We start from the raw sequence: 16,111 nt of genomic DNA on the forward strand, positions 1-16,111 counted from the left end.
GTTATTCGCTCTCCTTCCTGTTGCACACTCTGTCTCCCTCATGCAAATACAGGTGATGGGGGACTGTACTGAGCTCAGTTACTCATTATCCCACCATCCTGTCCTGTCAGTTAGCTGTCTACTCTTCCATTGCTCGCCTTGGCAGGGGGACAGCGGCAATCTGAGAGCAATGCTCATGAAGCTGAACTTTTCCTCCCAGACATCTAGCTGGGAAAACAAGCCTGGAGCAAAGCCCCCCCCCCCAGCACATCCAGTTTTGTCAGTGGGGTTTAAAACTTGTTTATGAGTGACAAAATTTATGAGAAGCTCTTTGAGTGATGCCAAATGCCTGTGTGGTTCAAAATTTTTTTAGGCTCCACTTATTCATTTTTGATTACCTTTTAATCCTGAACTCAGCCTTTTTTGCATAATAATGAACTGTAGATTGACCAAAAAGAGGTTGACAAATGCTCCTGAGGAAGGCAGGGGGATCTGGGATATTTGCGGATTGGTGCTGAGCCATGCTCCTTTGGTTTTTAGGTGTGTATGTGTGTGTTTGTGTGAGAAACCTGATAGAAATCTGATTTGGCAGGGCCATTATCCCCTTTAGACTTCAACAGTAGGCCTGCACTGCGCTGTGTCCGCCACTAATCCCATAATGGGCTGACTCTGCACTGAAGCCGCACAAATACTGTTCCCCTTGGTGAAAACTGCGACAGTGTTTCTGTTAATGCTCCCCATGTATGTGCGCTCCATTACAGTGTGTGCATTAGTTGTGTGTTTGTGTGTGCCCCCTCAGGTGAGCGAGCACAGATAGGTAATCTAGTGTACAGAGTCATCGATTTTCCTGCTGCATAAGAAGTGGCTGGTTATTGATTCTCAGGGACAATGATGTCACTCCAGACGGTGTGGTGTGTTTACTTATCCATGATAAGGTCCAAGGCGCTTTCTCTCCGCACACTGATCAAATAATCCTCTCCCTCTGTCCTCTTACCTTTTATCACTATTCTCTCATCACTCTTTCCACCCTCCATCTTTTCAATCGTTGTGAATGCCCTCTTTAACCCCCACATCCATTATGTGTGACATAATCACTGATGAGGGATGCCACTTATCAAAATCATGCATTTGGCTTGATTTATAGTTTATATGGGTATGATTACAGTGTAAGTGTGTGCCAAATGTGGCCCGCTCAAATGTCTTCTTTGCTAGTAAGTATATAACTTTCCCTGTATTCAATACTTTTGTGCATTTATTTAGTAAAAAAGTATGAAATGTGACGTTGGACCATAAAACAAAATTAGCAGCGTTAGCTCTTTAGCAATGTTTTACAACTCTTTATAGATATCACAACCCTGTTGTGCTGTTGGATTGCTTTATTTTTCTTCAAGCTTCACTTGATCATGATGTTCTTTCTTTTCACAATAATGGGGTCACACACAAGTTTGCAATACTACTGACTCAGTCAAGCCACAGTACCAATTTAGCAAAGTTAGCTAAACCATGTGCTATTGCTGCTTATCAAGTTGCTCAAGGATTAATTGCTTTTTTTTTATCAAGCACATTCAACAGGAACACTACCATACCTCCTGGCAGTGTTAATACAGTGGTGTCCACCTACTTGGATTATGTAAGAGCACTTATTGCACATCACCTCCCGCATACAGCAGGTTATCTGAGCGCTTTGAAACGTATTAAGGATTCAAATCAAAACAATCATAGAAGCACCAACATTCTGATTTCAAAACATAATTAACTTGCTGCATGAATTGTCAAACTAACTGATATACGTCACCACAGTAATCTAATTGGTGAATGCTACACTGGATAGAAGCCATCTTATCTCCTAATTATATCTGACACTTGAAAGCTAGTGAGATATTTCAATCGGACTCTACAAGGGAAACGATATGGAAGAGTTTCGGCCGTTGGTTTGTTCTTTTCTCGGTCCCACAGGCCTGTAATTGATTAACCACAGAGCAAATATGTCTAACTCTACCTGTGGCATGAGACATGAGCACCACACACACACACACACACACAAACACACACACACACACTTGTGTCAGGGTTATGAGGTCCATGGAGAGTATGTAAATGTGAAGAACCAGCATGCACATAAACCCTATACATTAACCCAGTGAATTTGTTAAAATAAATAATAACCCAAAAGCACAGATATTGTCTTATGAGAATATGGTTTATTTCATGTTACAGTTTTTGCTTACATCAGCTTGTACAATATTAATTTTCCTTGACAAAATCTGATATATTCACATTTGATTATTATAATTATGTTATTATCTTACAGTTAAAATAGTTATTAGAATTTCATTTGACTTAAATTTACTGTGCGACATGTTAATGACTCAGCATGCAGTTTGCGTAAATGTTTCGGATGTATGTACATATTTTAGGGATGGAAAGTGTCTAGGTAAGCATTTTCTTAATTTTTCCAATGTTGTTTTGGACAGTACAAACTTATGACCTCATGTCATGTGCTTGTGATTTCATGTTTTAGGAACTCATTAAGCATGCATGTGTATGTACTGTGACTTTGTTGGTACTTGTTCCTCTTGTGTTTGCACATTGAGTCTGCTGGCTTCACTGTGTATGATGTGTTATGATGTGTTTGACCACTGTTTGAAGTTGAACTTGTGGTGCGAGATTTACAGTTCAGAGCTATAATTTGTACATTTCCCATTGACCTTTGACTGGCCTAGTTTATTTCTGGTTAATTGTTTAATACGAAGCATCAATGGCTTAAAATAATCTTTAATATTACTGGAATTGTTGAGTCAGCGACAACAGGTGAAGACGACAGAGACCAAGGTGATCGAGTTTCCACTAATCAGACATTTCATAAATGATTAAACATTAATGTGGCTGTCGCCGTGACGTCGCACTCAAATTAGGTTCTGCCAGCTATTTTGTTCTGCCATCCAGTACCGGGACTCATTGCCTTTTAATGAAGTAATAGGACATGGTGAAAATGGTTCTGAGGGCAACAATTATGCCATATCACTTCCTCCCCCTTTAAAGTACAGCAGTATCACATCCACTCTTTGCGGTCAAAATGCATCATGGTGAAGGTTACAGACTGAGAGGATAGATAGTGGAAAAAGAGAAGGGCAGAAGTGAAACCGGCATCAGCAACAGACACAAGTACAGATTAATGCAGAGTGCAATAGTTTCTAATATTTGCCATGGCTCTATGATGTTTTACATAAGACATCAGTGTCTGTTTTTGTCTGCTGTCTAAGCTGGTACACCTCACACTGGATCGCTGCTCGCAGGACTGTCAATCCTTCTTGTTCTGTTATGTATAACAGTTTGTTAACAGTTCAAGGCTGCTCATCGGCCACTTAATCAAAACAGCCACTTTAATTACTAGTTACTAGCGTCATCTGCTGTAAGCGGCTGTTATGTTTTGATGTTTATTGGTATTCTTTGGAATGACTCATCTCCTTTGTGTATTCTCACAGAAACAGGTGAATGGTCTGATCTTTTGTGCTGGGTTTACAGTGCCCATTAAGATTTATAGGGCGATGATCAACAACTTTTTGGCCAGGTTCCCAGTGACATGACTCATTTTTTGCTCAGTCAGCAGGGCTGAGGTCTTGTCAGAAAGAGAGAGAGAGAAACAGCTGTGCATGCCAGGAGGCACTCAACAGCTTCAGACCAGAGGGGCTGTTAGACTCCAAATGCTGGTATATGTTATCCCCATGTTTGTGGATAACATGAGTAGTAGAGATAAGCTTGCACTAGATTTCACCATGCATGTCGGAACTATCTCAAACATTTCCTATGATACTTTGCAAAACTCTGAACTTGCCCCGCAACTTTGTCTCCCATGTTTTCCATCAGTAAATTCAATGAAGAGGCATTGTTATTATATAAATAGAGAGAATATACAGAGAGAACAGGACAGGTGAAGCAAAACTGAGAGGTTTTCATTGCTTTGTGGCATCTGTGTCATGTCAGGCTAAAGATAGTTGGGGAGGGTTTAATATTTTCAGTTTTTCTATGGGATCTTTTTTCTCGGAGCCCGTTGTATTGTGACAGCTGCCCTCTCCCTGTTAGAATAACATCCCCGGGAACTCACTCTTCCTCACGTGCACACAGGGGTTCCAGGCCAACGCCTTTCCCCCCTGGATTGTAGCATGGAATACATATAGATTATTTAGTGAACTGTGTTCCCCACGCCTGGCAGTATAAAGTCATAAAAGAAAGGTTATCTTTTGTCCCAGATACTTCTTTCCCCCTTGATCTGTCATTTTCTTTTCTCTGTTCCACGTTCTCCCTGAGGTTTCTGCAGTTCCTCTCGTTTCATGGAATCCAGGGAACGATGCTTCCTCACAGTGTATGTGTGCGCTGGTCTGGGACCTGCTGGTCTGGGACCTGCTGGTCTGGGGGGCACGCCTCTCCTCTCAGGAAAGCCGGCGCTTGGCGAGACCGCTCTCCTCTGATTGCCTGCCAGAATACACACAGATCAGAGAAGAGGCGACTGGGGGAAAGGAAGAGAAAAGGGACCAAGAGTCACTCAAAGGGAGCCAAAAAGCAAATCCGGTCCAGTTAATTCCCACATTGATCCAACTTTGGCTCATAAATCTTCATCATCAAATTAAGACACTACATGTAACCCTCACTTCTCAATCTGAAGCTTATCAACAGGTTCTGACAACTTAGCACCGGTTTTAGAGGCTGGTTACTGCTCTGTGAGATGAGAGAAAGCCTATATACAGGTTGTTTCCTGTGGGCAGGTAAGGGTTAAACTTCCAGTCTGCTCGGTTAAATGCTCAGTGAGATAGAGGAACAGGCTCTAACCTAGAGCTGTATTTGAAGAGTGGGGTGGGGGATACCCTCTTAGTCGGCAGTTTTCACTCTTTGACTGTGGCCAAGTTCAAAACTATCCTTGTATCTGTAGATCTAGTGTTTAAATGCATTGATTTACTCCTTAACTGTCATTGCAGTTTTGGAGTAGTCTGTCTACATGGGGAGAAAAACAGTCTAGTTGTTTTTCACGAATGTGAATTGCTGTTGTGAGTCTCTGGGCTAAGTTGAACCATGAGACATTTGTGTTGCCATTTTTTTAAGAGACTCAAATACACAGAATCTACAGCTGGGTATAATACATTAGTAAACTGCAAGTGAATTACTTTCTATGAAACAGACCAGATTGGTTTATTCAGTGAACTTCATACCTCTGGCAGAACTTTTTTTCTGTTTTCCTTTTCTTTTTTTCAGAGAAACAAGAGAGGCAGAGAGAAGATTGGTCCTTGCAATTGTTGTTCTGCCCTGTGATTGGTGGAAGCCTGTTGCTAGGCTTATGCCAGTGTTCGAGAGTTTTCTGCTTCCTCTTCTCTGTGCAGTGATAGGTTAGGTTTGAAATGGTCTGGTGGACTTCTACCACTTGTTGAACATCCCCACAGTTTTTGCGGTTCCCTCACGTCTTACTGCATGAGAAAACACAGCAGCCGCAGCGCTGAGACACATATGTGCAGAGTTTATGCCTGGCATGGCTTCCTCTCTTTGTTTTTTTAATCTTATTAACTTTTATCATCCTCTTTATTGGTTTATGGCTGTTGTTAATTCTGCTTTACACTAAAAAGTGGATAAAACAACTGCTTTTGTGAGTGTTTGAGAAAGTAGCTGCCATACTTTTTAACTTATAAAAACTTAAGTGAACTAATCCTTGACAGTAGACTGTAGATGGTAATGAAAGAGCTGCTTTGCTTTAAAACTACTAATTGTTTGTTCCACATTTAGTATCCACTTTCTTAGCTTTTTCTACAGTTCCTCATATCTCGGTTGTAAAATGTTCTAACAACATGCCATCTGTTGCATTTCTCTGGAATATATTTGATGCTTTGTTGAGTGATACTAAGTTTGTTTTTTACTTTGTAGACCCTAAGGGTAGTCTGTAAAAAAGTTTATAGTGGTCAGTGGACAAAATGGATTAATTAAAATGGATGGTTATTTATCAAATTCATCTTTTTTTTCACCAGAGTGGGTGAAATACAACTTCTAAACTGTGTGCTCCTTGAATTGTGTATAAGTTGATGCTCTCATGTAAAAAGTAGGCATTACATTTCTAGGGGCACTGGTTCATGTATTAAAGTGAGCCTATGTTACTGCCTGTCTGGCCATAAGAAGCAATTATGGCATAATGGTTGATGCTAAAATGAAGTGTTACGGTAGCACAAGCGGATAATAGTCACAAAATCAGGAAACTGAATAAAATATCATAAAGTTTGCTTACATTAGCCATCATAAACTACTGGTCATACCAGGCAGTGGAGGGCTATATCACCAAAGTGTACTGATTACTTACAAATTCAACTTTTAATTTGTAAAAGGAAGATTGTGTTATTTCATCTTTGAAAAGTTATGTAGTCACACTTTAAATAAGTTGCAGTTGTGTTAAAATGGTAGCTGTGAATGAGCAGAAAACCGCTTCTTATAATGGAAGTGTCTGAGCAATATTCTTGGCTATGATTCTTAAAGGGAATATTTTCATTACTGTTACTGTAAGACTTGTGGAAATGTGTCCATTGTTAAGGCCTTTCCTCCAATGGCTCACTATCTGATTATATACACACTGTTAAAACAAATTTGAGATGATTCCAGGAGCCTTTCCTCCGTCATAAGTAATTGTCCCAATGTTGTCCTAACCTCTATACTCCCATCACATACAAACACATTTACACACTTGCACAGTTAAATCTCCAGGGTGGCACTGTGGCTTAGTGGCCATCCCACAGCTAAAAGGTCAGTGGTTTATCTCTTACAACAGCTAATGAGCCTCTCTGCCGCTGTGTTGTCTTGTAAGATTAAAAGAGCAGGTAACAAAGTGTCTACATGCTCATTCTTTGAAGCATGATCATAACAAGGATGTTTGGAGTGGTTAATTGGATCTTCAGATAATTTCCTTACGCAATTTGCAGCGATTGGCCACTGAAGAACAATGACATTCAGTCTCACTGTAGGTGACATCAAATAACAGAAACGCCTAAAGATGTAGGTCTAACCCGAGACACCTGCAGTGTGGTTTCTTATAAGTCACACTGTGTTCTGAATCAGCTTCAAAAGACACTCAGTCTTACAGGTTGCAATACAAGCCAGGCATATTATACTAACTCCAAACTTATATAATATATATGTCTGTCATTTTCTTAAATTTACATAAAATGAAGTCCAAGTGTGCAGAGCAGTTCACCTCACTTTCGTAAAGATACAGGAACTGGAATGGGAAGTGTAGTTTAAAACAAATACTTTAATTCAAGGTCTGCTTACTGAATATTTCTTGAGCTTTCCCAATCTCTGCAGAGCATACGTATAATGTTACATGGATATTTAGTGTTTTGATGACAAAAGCTTCTTATAATTCCATGTAACTTGTTTACATGCTCTGGTTCGCTTTTGTATAATTCATCTGTGGATACCGACTACAAACAAGCAACTTTTTATCATTTGGACCTGGCCTTCTGAGACCAGCCTTGATCTAAGAAGGAGCACATATGCCTGCATATACACACATACACCTAATGTGAGTACAGTCAAGCGTCACAGAGTAGTCAGTGCGTGCACTCTGACAATAGTGTTTGGCCCTGTCCACGAGGCCGGACCCCCGAGCCTAAGCGCTTTTATGTGAAAAGGTTTGGTGTGTCGTAAGCCCTAACGCTGACCAGCCTCTTCTGCAGCTTTGCTGAGCCATGGGGCTCCCAGCAGCCCTGGGAGTGCTGACTCCAGCCCTGGGAACATGTTTACTGCTGCCTCGCACCCCACCCTGTGGCATCAGGAGTGGGACCGGGGGGGAGGGAGAGGTGGGGTGCGGGGGGTGTTTGGCTCGAACCACATAATGAACCTGCTGAATACTGTGCTATCCAGCTATCGGCACTGGGGACTTGCAGTCAGTCGCCGAACTGGCCAGGCAGGCTCCTGATTGGAGTGCACAGGGGCAGACTTGCCTTTTCTTGTTTTCCTCTCACCATCCCCTCGTCATGACCAGAGTTGTTGCAGTAAGGATGAACTGAAACGAGAATAGTCTCACAAAATGTCCGACTTTTTTCAAACAATCAAAACTATTGTGTTGTTTTCCTCGCATAAAATTAGCCTTTTTCTCAGAAAACATTATTTTCTTTTTTGCTTGGGAAACATGTTATTTTGAAATCTCACACAGAAATATGACGCACAGATGTGCATGCATGTGTCTATCTATATACTGGACCAATATGAGGATGCTTTTGTAACGTGGCTGCTGGCAATTCACCGAAGAAAAAACAGTTGACTCACATGTGCTTCTACATGAATATACAACTGTATTTATCTGTTTACCAGCAATTTCAAAGACAAGTATGCAACTTCTGGTACAAATCATGTCCAAAGTGACAGACTTGCCTGGTTGAAATAAGGTGGATATTATATTGTGTATATATAATAATAATATCAGTGTTTTCAGTGCATCTCATCTGATATAATTCCAAGTAATTATTGACTTTCTAACCACAGAAATGTGATTAACTACTTAAATATGGTTCCAGTGAACGTGTTATTGTCAAGCTTGGATAAACAAAGCAATAAGAGCTGCCTTCCTTATCTCTGGTTCCTCCTGCCTTTTAAAGGACTCCTTCTGATAGGCTGCGGTGCAAAACCACTAACTGAAGGGCTGTTGTTGCAGCAGATCCCTAAGCTATCCATATCGCTGCGTGCTGATGTAGATCTTTGCACAGCAGACCTACCTTCTTCTGCTGCTCATCAAGGACAGCTGAGGGCTCAGTTTACCCCCCTCCCCAAAAAAATGCTGGGGACTTGCCGCTTCATGCTAGAGCTGTTGTTGTTTTCATTGAATTCACATTACACAGATAACACACACTTATGCCTTTTTCTAGCTACACTTGGCAGTGTTACAGAAAACTGTTTTCTAGTAGTCCTGCAAGGTGGTTTGCAGATACCATCATCATTGATTTAAGTATTGATAGGAGACGAAAGCCAAGCAGCAATCAGCTTGAATCAATTGCTGCCATCATTAATCATACAGGGTGCAATGCCTAACTGTGAATTCAATCATGATCAATGGCAGCAGGGAACAAAAGAAGCAGAGAGAAGTGATGATGTTTTCTTAGAGAGGGGATTGTTCCCTCTGCTCACGTTTAGGACCCCCTCCCCTCTCTCTCGCTCCTCACGCTTAGCTCCGCCCGCAAGCGCTCCCCCCGCCGCCATTGGCTGCCGGCAGGCTGTTTTCGTCACCTGATTGGCCGCTGAGCACGTCAATCACACGAGCCCCGACTTATTTACTGAATGTATGCGCGAGAGAGGACGGTATTCTGCTTCAGGACTGCAACAGCTGACTGCCGAGCACTTTACCCAGTGCCTCAAGGAACAAAGAGAGGAGGACACAGCCATTCAGAAAACGCTTTACAATTTTTTATACCCGTAAAATAATCAAAGTGCAGCGAGGACACGAGATGAGGCACGCGGTCGCACCGGCAGAAAACGTGGAAAATAATTCTTTTTCAGTGACAAACCTGTTAAAGATATGTACCCATTGTGAACGGCTAAGCAAAAAGGTAAGAGAAAGAAAAAGGCTTCACTGGCATATAACAGTCTTTCAAAAGGCACCGCTTTTAAAGCTTCGAGCTGGCGTTGGAATTTAGAAGATTTTGTCACAATATTGACGTTTTTAGGCGACGTTTTTCCTAAGCTGCAGTGCAGTCTTTTGTGCAGGCTTGTTTACGAGTTAGAAGAGTTTGTGGGCATCGGACAAGAAGTCGTTTCTGGCTTTATTTCCTTTGTTGATGTCACTTCCAAAGCAGTCGACATGTAAATGACACGTTCAGAGGCTTGTTTTTAACCCGGTGTCATTCCCGAATAATACGCATTTCGTGGTCATTCATTTATCCACTTCGTCCGCTGCGGGACGGTGTCCGCTAGTAGACATGTCCCGACAAGCAGCGGAAAGCTACAGGTTAACAATAGAGGCGATGTAAATGTTTTTACTGTGTTTAAATTTGTCTAATCCTGCTTTTATGCATTCATTTATTGTGAGGCTGCGAAGAGTTCAATGTTGCTTTTTACAATGGAGATAGCCTTTTTTTTTAATCGCAGTTTTATTCTCTGTAGAACAGTAAGGATCCGACAGGTTTACCTGTGTCAGGCAAACGATACCACTCTGATTTCTCTGGTGAATCAATAAAGTGACAGTAGAAACAGGGGAAAAGAGAAGTGATGATCTCAGGCAAACTGTCCTAGGAGCTTCTCCTTTGCTTTCCTGTGGTGTTTAAAGAGCATGTATTTTGTTTCCTTTTTTTTCTTGCAGGACTTGGGAGTAAGGATCCCAAGACCCTTAGGTAACGGACCAAGCAGATTCATCCCTGAAAAAGAGGTACACAACAGGATAACCTCAGCAGAGACTTTTAACTAATTTCTAAACATGATGTTTATGTGAGAAAACTTATTTATTGTTGTTTTTTTGTGTCAGATTCTGAAAGTCAGTAAAGTGGACACCCGGACACAGTCGATATTTGAGGATGCGTTTGCAGCCCTCGGTCGCCTCGACAACATTTCTCTGGTGATGGGCTTTCACCCGCAGTACCTGGAGAGTTTTCTCCGGACGCAGCACTACTTGCTGCAAATGGATGGGCCCCTCTCTTTGCACTACCGACACTACATTGGCATCATGGTACGGTCACGTGTATACTCCTGAATCCTCAAATCCACGCCTCATTTAACTGTTTCTCTGATAGGCAGCTAAATGTCTCATGGTTAAAATATCCTTTTCCCTCTGACTCCACAGGCAGCCGCTAGGCACCAGTGTTCCTACTTGGTCAACCTGCATGTGAACGACTTCCTCCAGGTCGGGGGTGATCCCAAGTGGCTGAACGGCCTGGATGAAGCCCCGCAGAAGCTGCAGCAGCTCGGGGAGCTCAACAAAATCCTGGCCCACCGGCCTTGGCTTCTCACCAAGGAACACATGGAGGTGAGTGGACATGGCATGGTCTGGAGGGTGGATCTGGACATGAGAAGTCTTACATAACAGGCTTGAGATCATGGGTGGAGGCTAACTTGGATGGATTTGGGAGTTATAGCAGGGGAGGTATAGTGAAAGGGAGAAGGAGATGGGGGGGGCATATTTTTCCACATCCTAAAAGGTCTCTTATATTGAAGTCATTATTTGGCTCCACTTGCCAGGACCCACAATTTCCTTTTGTTTTTTCCAGGGCCTTCTTAAGGCAGAGGAACACAGCTGGTCCCTTGCAGAGCTCATCCATGCCGTAGTCCTCCTCACACACTACCACTCCCTCGCCTCGTTCACCTTCGGCTGCGGCATCACACCCGAGATCCACTGCGACGGCGGACACACTTTCAGACCCCCCTCCCTCAGCCAGTACTGCGTCTGTGACATTGCCAATGGCAACGGTCATGCTAATCACCATGATGATCCGCTTGGAAACCAGGTGAGTGGTAAAGGATGGTGTGTGTGTGCAGTGAGCTAGAGGGATAAAAGTGAGCGCAAGCTAAGGTTGTCTCACTACTATGTGACACTGAAGAAGTCCTAAATTCCCCACAAAACTGGGAGTTCATTGTACGACTCTTTTCTAACGTTGTATTTTCTCTCTTGCCCTTTCCGTAGGAGATGTGTGGCGAGGTGGAGGTGCTGATGGAGCGCATGAAGCAGCTGCAGGAGTGCCGCGACGACGAGGAGGCTAGCCAGGAGGAGATGGCGACTCGCTTTGAGAGGGAGAAGACGGAGAGCATGCTGGTGGTCACGGCGGAGGATGAGGAGTGTGTTCCCTCCAGAGACATCTCCCGACACTTTGAGGACCCCAGCTACGGCTACAAGGACTTCTCCAGGAGGGGGGAACATGTGCCCACATTCAGAGTGCAGGTAGAGATAAAAAAAAAAAACAGGCTGAATATAGAGTACAGTATTTTTGTAATACATGTTTTTTTTTTATAGCTGTTATTTACTTCTTATTTCTCTTTTTCTCTAGGACTACAGTTGGGAGGATCACGGTTTCTCTCTGGTCAACAGACTGTACCCGGATGTTGGTCAGATGCTGGACGAGAAGTTCCAGATGGCCTACAATCTGACCTACAACACCATGGCAACACATAAGGATGTGGACACCAGCATGCTGCGCAGGGCCATCTGGAACTACATCCACTGCATGTTTGGCATCAGGTCAGTCGCTAGAAACTTTGTCCTGTTGTATGATGTAACCATTACTTTGCCTCTCTTTTCCCTAACGTTGTTTCTCTGTATTCTTCAGGTATGATGACTATGATTACGGGGAGATTAACCAGCTTCTGGACCGTAGCTTTAAGATCTATATTAAGACCATGGTGTGTAGTCCTGAGAAGACCACCAAACGAATGTATGAGAGCTTCTGGAGGCAGTTTCAGCACTCCGAGAAGGTAAGCTCCTGATATCCTCTCCTGGCCTGGTCCGTAGCAGCTATCTTAATTGGTTAACGTACAGTGTTTCATAACTGTCTCTTTTTCTCTCCCCTTTCTCCTGCAGGTCCACGTTAATCTGCTTCTAATGGAAGCGCGAATGCAGGCAGAACTGTTATACGCTCTGAGAGCGATCACCCGCTACATGACATGAAGTGCTTTTGGCGTTTTTATCGTTGTCTTTTTACTGTTATTGTTGTTGCTCACTATGGGACACTTCAAAGAGAAGAGAGGAAGAAAAAAAAAAAAAAAAAAAAGGAAAATCAAAGGGGGGCGGGGGGGGGGTGACGGGGATACAACAAAAATGTGCAAGAGAGATGAGATGGCCTGGGTTTTGACGGTGCTTGTCAGATGGATGTTGAGAAGAGGATCAGAACAAATGAAATCAAGAAAAAAAAGAGAGAAAGAAATGTTGAAGAAAGTCATCTCAAACTACAAGTGGATACTCAACACAGATTGTGTTGCCTGCAGTGCCAAAACTGTCCATGAGAGGGCAGCCTGGAGCAAACTACTGCGCTGCTGGGGAGTTTGTGTCGGCCTGAGCACTGACACCAGAGGCATCCAGGTCGACAGTTCAGTATTCCAGCATACAACACGTTTGTTGCCAATCTCTTTGGCCCCCTGGCAGAGTGAAGACTCACAAAAACCACCCAGAAAGCTGTGCAGCCAGAAACAGTCTGCATTTTGATTCTGTTGTCACTGTTATATTTGTTTAGTTTCTTTATTATCTTTTTAAGGGAAGAGGATGTTGTTGTCGATGTGGTTGCTGTTAGTAGTAACTGGAGATGGAATCATTAACTTTGGGCAGTGTTTTTTTTTTATTTTTTTTACATGTGCCTGAACTATCCAGCACAGTGTGCGTGATGTGCTGATGCTGCTGCTCCAATGTTGTATCCAGCGGGGTCATATTGATCCCTAAATCACCCACCCCAACCCCATTACGTCCCCCTAAGCCCCTATCCATTTGAAATCCATTGCATTACCCCCCTCCCACTTGTCCTCTACCCCCTATCCCAAATCTCAAATGTCAATGTAAGCTAATCCAAGGAGTGTGTGGAAATTAGAGAGATGTGGAAAGAAACTCAAAGAACACTGAGCCCTTTTTGAGTTTGACTGTACATGTGTGGATGAGTTGACTGAGGTGTGTGTGTGTGTGTGTGTGTTTCACAGAAATGACGGAGGGGGAAAAAGTCTTCTTTGAATTTCATGTGTCAAAAAAAAGCGAGGCACTTTGAAGGGAAGACTTCTTGCTTCTGCTGTAGCTCTGTTATTGTGAGGTAACTGTTTATCATTTATTGTTGAGGATGTCTTTATTTTCCTGGGGAGAAAAAAAGCTCATAAAAAAGAAAGTTGGAAACCAGGTTTTCCAGGAGGGATTTGCTTCCGGTTGCCCTAACCATACCTTTTCTGTCTTCCGCTTATCCCAACTGCCTGGTCACCCTAACACTTTCAAAGCTTTGGATTGTGAATTTTACCAGTAATGAATACCTCTTCTGTTTTTCTCTTGAAAACATATAAGAAGTGCTCTTTGGTGAGCAGAGACTCTTTCTGGGCTGCCATGTTCCCATTTCTCTGGGACCTGGCTAGCCCACACAGGGCCGACTGCGGTTGACAGTTGTCAAACGCAAAAGGTTGTAGCTGTGCTTATATCCCTGCTGGGGAAGTCTAACCAGCGCAAAAGCCGCTTTTGTGTTTTTGTTGTTTTAAAAAAAAAAAAAAAAAAGTTTTGTTTTTTTGTTTACTAAAACCAGTTGTGTACTGCATTCTTCTGAGGGTGGATTGAGAGAAAAAGACAGATGAATGAGTGATACCTGGAGGAGGGAGGTGGTGATGATGATGATAAAAGAATGGTACATTTGGAAGTGATTTGAGAGAAAGTGGAGTTTTTTTTTTCCAAACTTCTGACTGATGTCAGTTACTGACACTTTTTTTATATGAAAATATATTTAAAAAAAAAAAAAAAAGACGAGAAATAAACTATCATATTGAATTGTTGTGTATCATTCGTAGTTTTCTCCTAAACAATTTGAATGCATTGCTTCATCAAAGAAATTGTACTCAATTTGGAGAGGCCTACACAATTCATGAACGGTCACTGCACAATCAGTATCACCATCGGCTCACTTCCACTGCTCAGTTGCACAAGTATAACCCATGGTAATTAGTAAGCATATTTGAATGCTGCTATGCAAAAGGTGACTCATGAAAAGACATGGAGTGTTTATTCGATCACCTTATGTTCCAAAGTACTCTCAGCTCTTTGATAATAAAGCTGACTTCATCAACAGTAAGCTGAACTCAGGGGAACAGTTCAGTTTGTCATCAGTACGGTCCATGGACTTTCATGTGAATTTCATTTTACTGTACAAGCTTGAGATCTGTATGACTCAGGGAACCAAATAATGGTCCCTGTTCCTGTGGTGCGTTCAAGATCAAGGTTTCTCCCGACCTACATTTGGCTCGAGATAAGGGGGGATTCCTTGTAGGACACCATACCTCTCTTTCCTGTTTGCCCCCATGCCACTCCTCCCTGGGAAAATCCTTGACTTCCCCGGTAAGGCTGGTAATCCTCAAAAAAAAACTTCAGGGTGTTTTCCATCAAGGCCACAGAGCCCAATCTGTCAATTCTCAATTGCCAGGAGAAACCCTCCGACCACACTGCCTTCACATTTTGGTGGCTTTCCCATACAATACTTGGGATAGGAAACATTTACTAAGCAACCTTCAATATCAGCCAGCCAACTGTCTTTCATATCAACCTGATAAATTCTATGTAGAGAACAATGTTTGTTATTAGCACTGGCCAATGCGTTGTTTAGGGGTTTTTGAAACATCAGCTTGTCTTGTGGTTGTTTTAAGGTCACTATTGTGTGAAAACTGGGAGAACTGACACCGCGGTTCCTGATTTGTTTCAATGTAATAACGATGTGTTTTTGAAATGCTGTACTTTAGGCTACTTGCTGTAACTTGTAAGCCATGCCTGGCCCCATATATGTGTAACAATAAAGGCTTTGAGAAGCAAAACTGTTCTTCTGCTTTATTATGTACAAGTTCCAATGTCACACAATCCACAGACAACAAAAGCTTTCCTTATGAGAGCCACTCCATGCCAGTCATCTGTTATCAAGACATCATTGTCATAAAATAACCTTTAAAACACAGATGAGTCTGTTACATAAATGTGCAAAGAGCTTGTTTTAAATTATCCCTGTACATGTGAGGATACCCAGAAATTAAGGCTTCTGCAAACTATGGGAATTAAAGTGCATTTAAAGGGGAAAATTGTTACAAAAATGCATTGCATAAAATGCAATAAATACATGACATGAAATGCATAGAACTGAGAATATCTTCATATGCTTACATTTTACTATTTATACAAATTCCACCTGCTTCTAATATTTTGCATGATGACCTTTATTAGCCTATTTTTTTGAATATGATACACTGACCATCTGTATGTCTTAAAACTAGCTGCAAAAACAAAATAGCACTGAGTCAGCTTAAATCTCAAGTATTTAGCTATAACTGAGCAAATGTATGATCATTTGAAACATACTTGACATATATACAGGAAAAGTGATCAATGCTTCAGCAGTGAGTTGAGATGTTTTGATTTTTTTCTGCCCTGAATATCCAACAACAGAATCCACTGTAACTGACTGACTCAATCCAA

The 16,111-nt window shown here is 42.2% G+C and overlaps 1 protein-coding gene across 2 annotated transcripts in view; it reads left to right on the plus strand.

Moving 5' to 3' along the window:
- Nucleotides 1-15,459, plus strand: part of sesn1 (sestrin 1) — a 57,050-nt gene extending 41,591 nt beyond the window's left edge. The window contains exons 1-9 of one of the 2 annotated variants that reach the window (XM_046061248.1): nucleotides 9,302-9,548; nucleotides 10,298-10,363; nucleotides 10,460-10,660; nucleotides 10,775-10,957; nucleotides 11,199-11,435; nucleotides 11,612-11,866; nucleotides 11,973-12,163; nucleotides 12,252-12,396; nucleotides 12,503-15,459. In XM_046061248.1, coding sequence (XP_045917204.1) covers nucleotides 9,447-9,548; nucleotides 10,298-10,363; nucleotides 10,460-10,660; nucleotides 10,775-10,957; nucleotides 11,199-11,435; nucleotides 11,612-11,866; nucleotides 11,973-12,163; nucleotides 12,252-12,396; nucleotides 12,503-12,589 — 1,467 coding nt within the window. In that variant the 5' untranslated portion in view covers nucleotides 9,302-9,446 and the 3' untranslated portion in view covers nucleotides 12,590-15,459. Of the gene's footprint in view, nucleotides 1-9,301; nucleotides 9,549-10,297; nucleotides 10,364-10,459; nucleotides 10,661-10,774; nucleotides 10,958-11,198; nucleotides 11,436-11,611; nucleotides 11,867-11,972; nucleotides 12,164-12,251; nucleotides 12,397-12,502 lie in introns of those variants that run through there. The other variant, XM_046061246.1, reaches the window with a different exon arrangement.
- Nucleotides 15,460-16,111: the final 652 nt, after the last annotated feature.

This window comes from Micropterus dolomieu, linkage group LG10, assembly GCF_021292245.1.
Source record: "Micropterus dolomieu isolate WLL.071019.BEF.003 ecotype Adirondacks linkage group LG10, ASM2129224v1, whole genome shotgun sequence".
Taxonomy (NCBI): Eukaryota; Metazoa; Chordata; class Actinopteri; order Centrarchiformes; family Centrarchidae; genus Micropterus; species Micropterus dolomieu.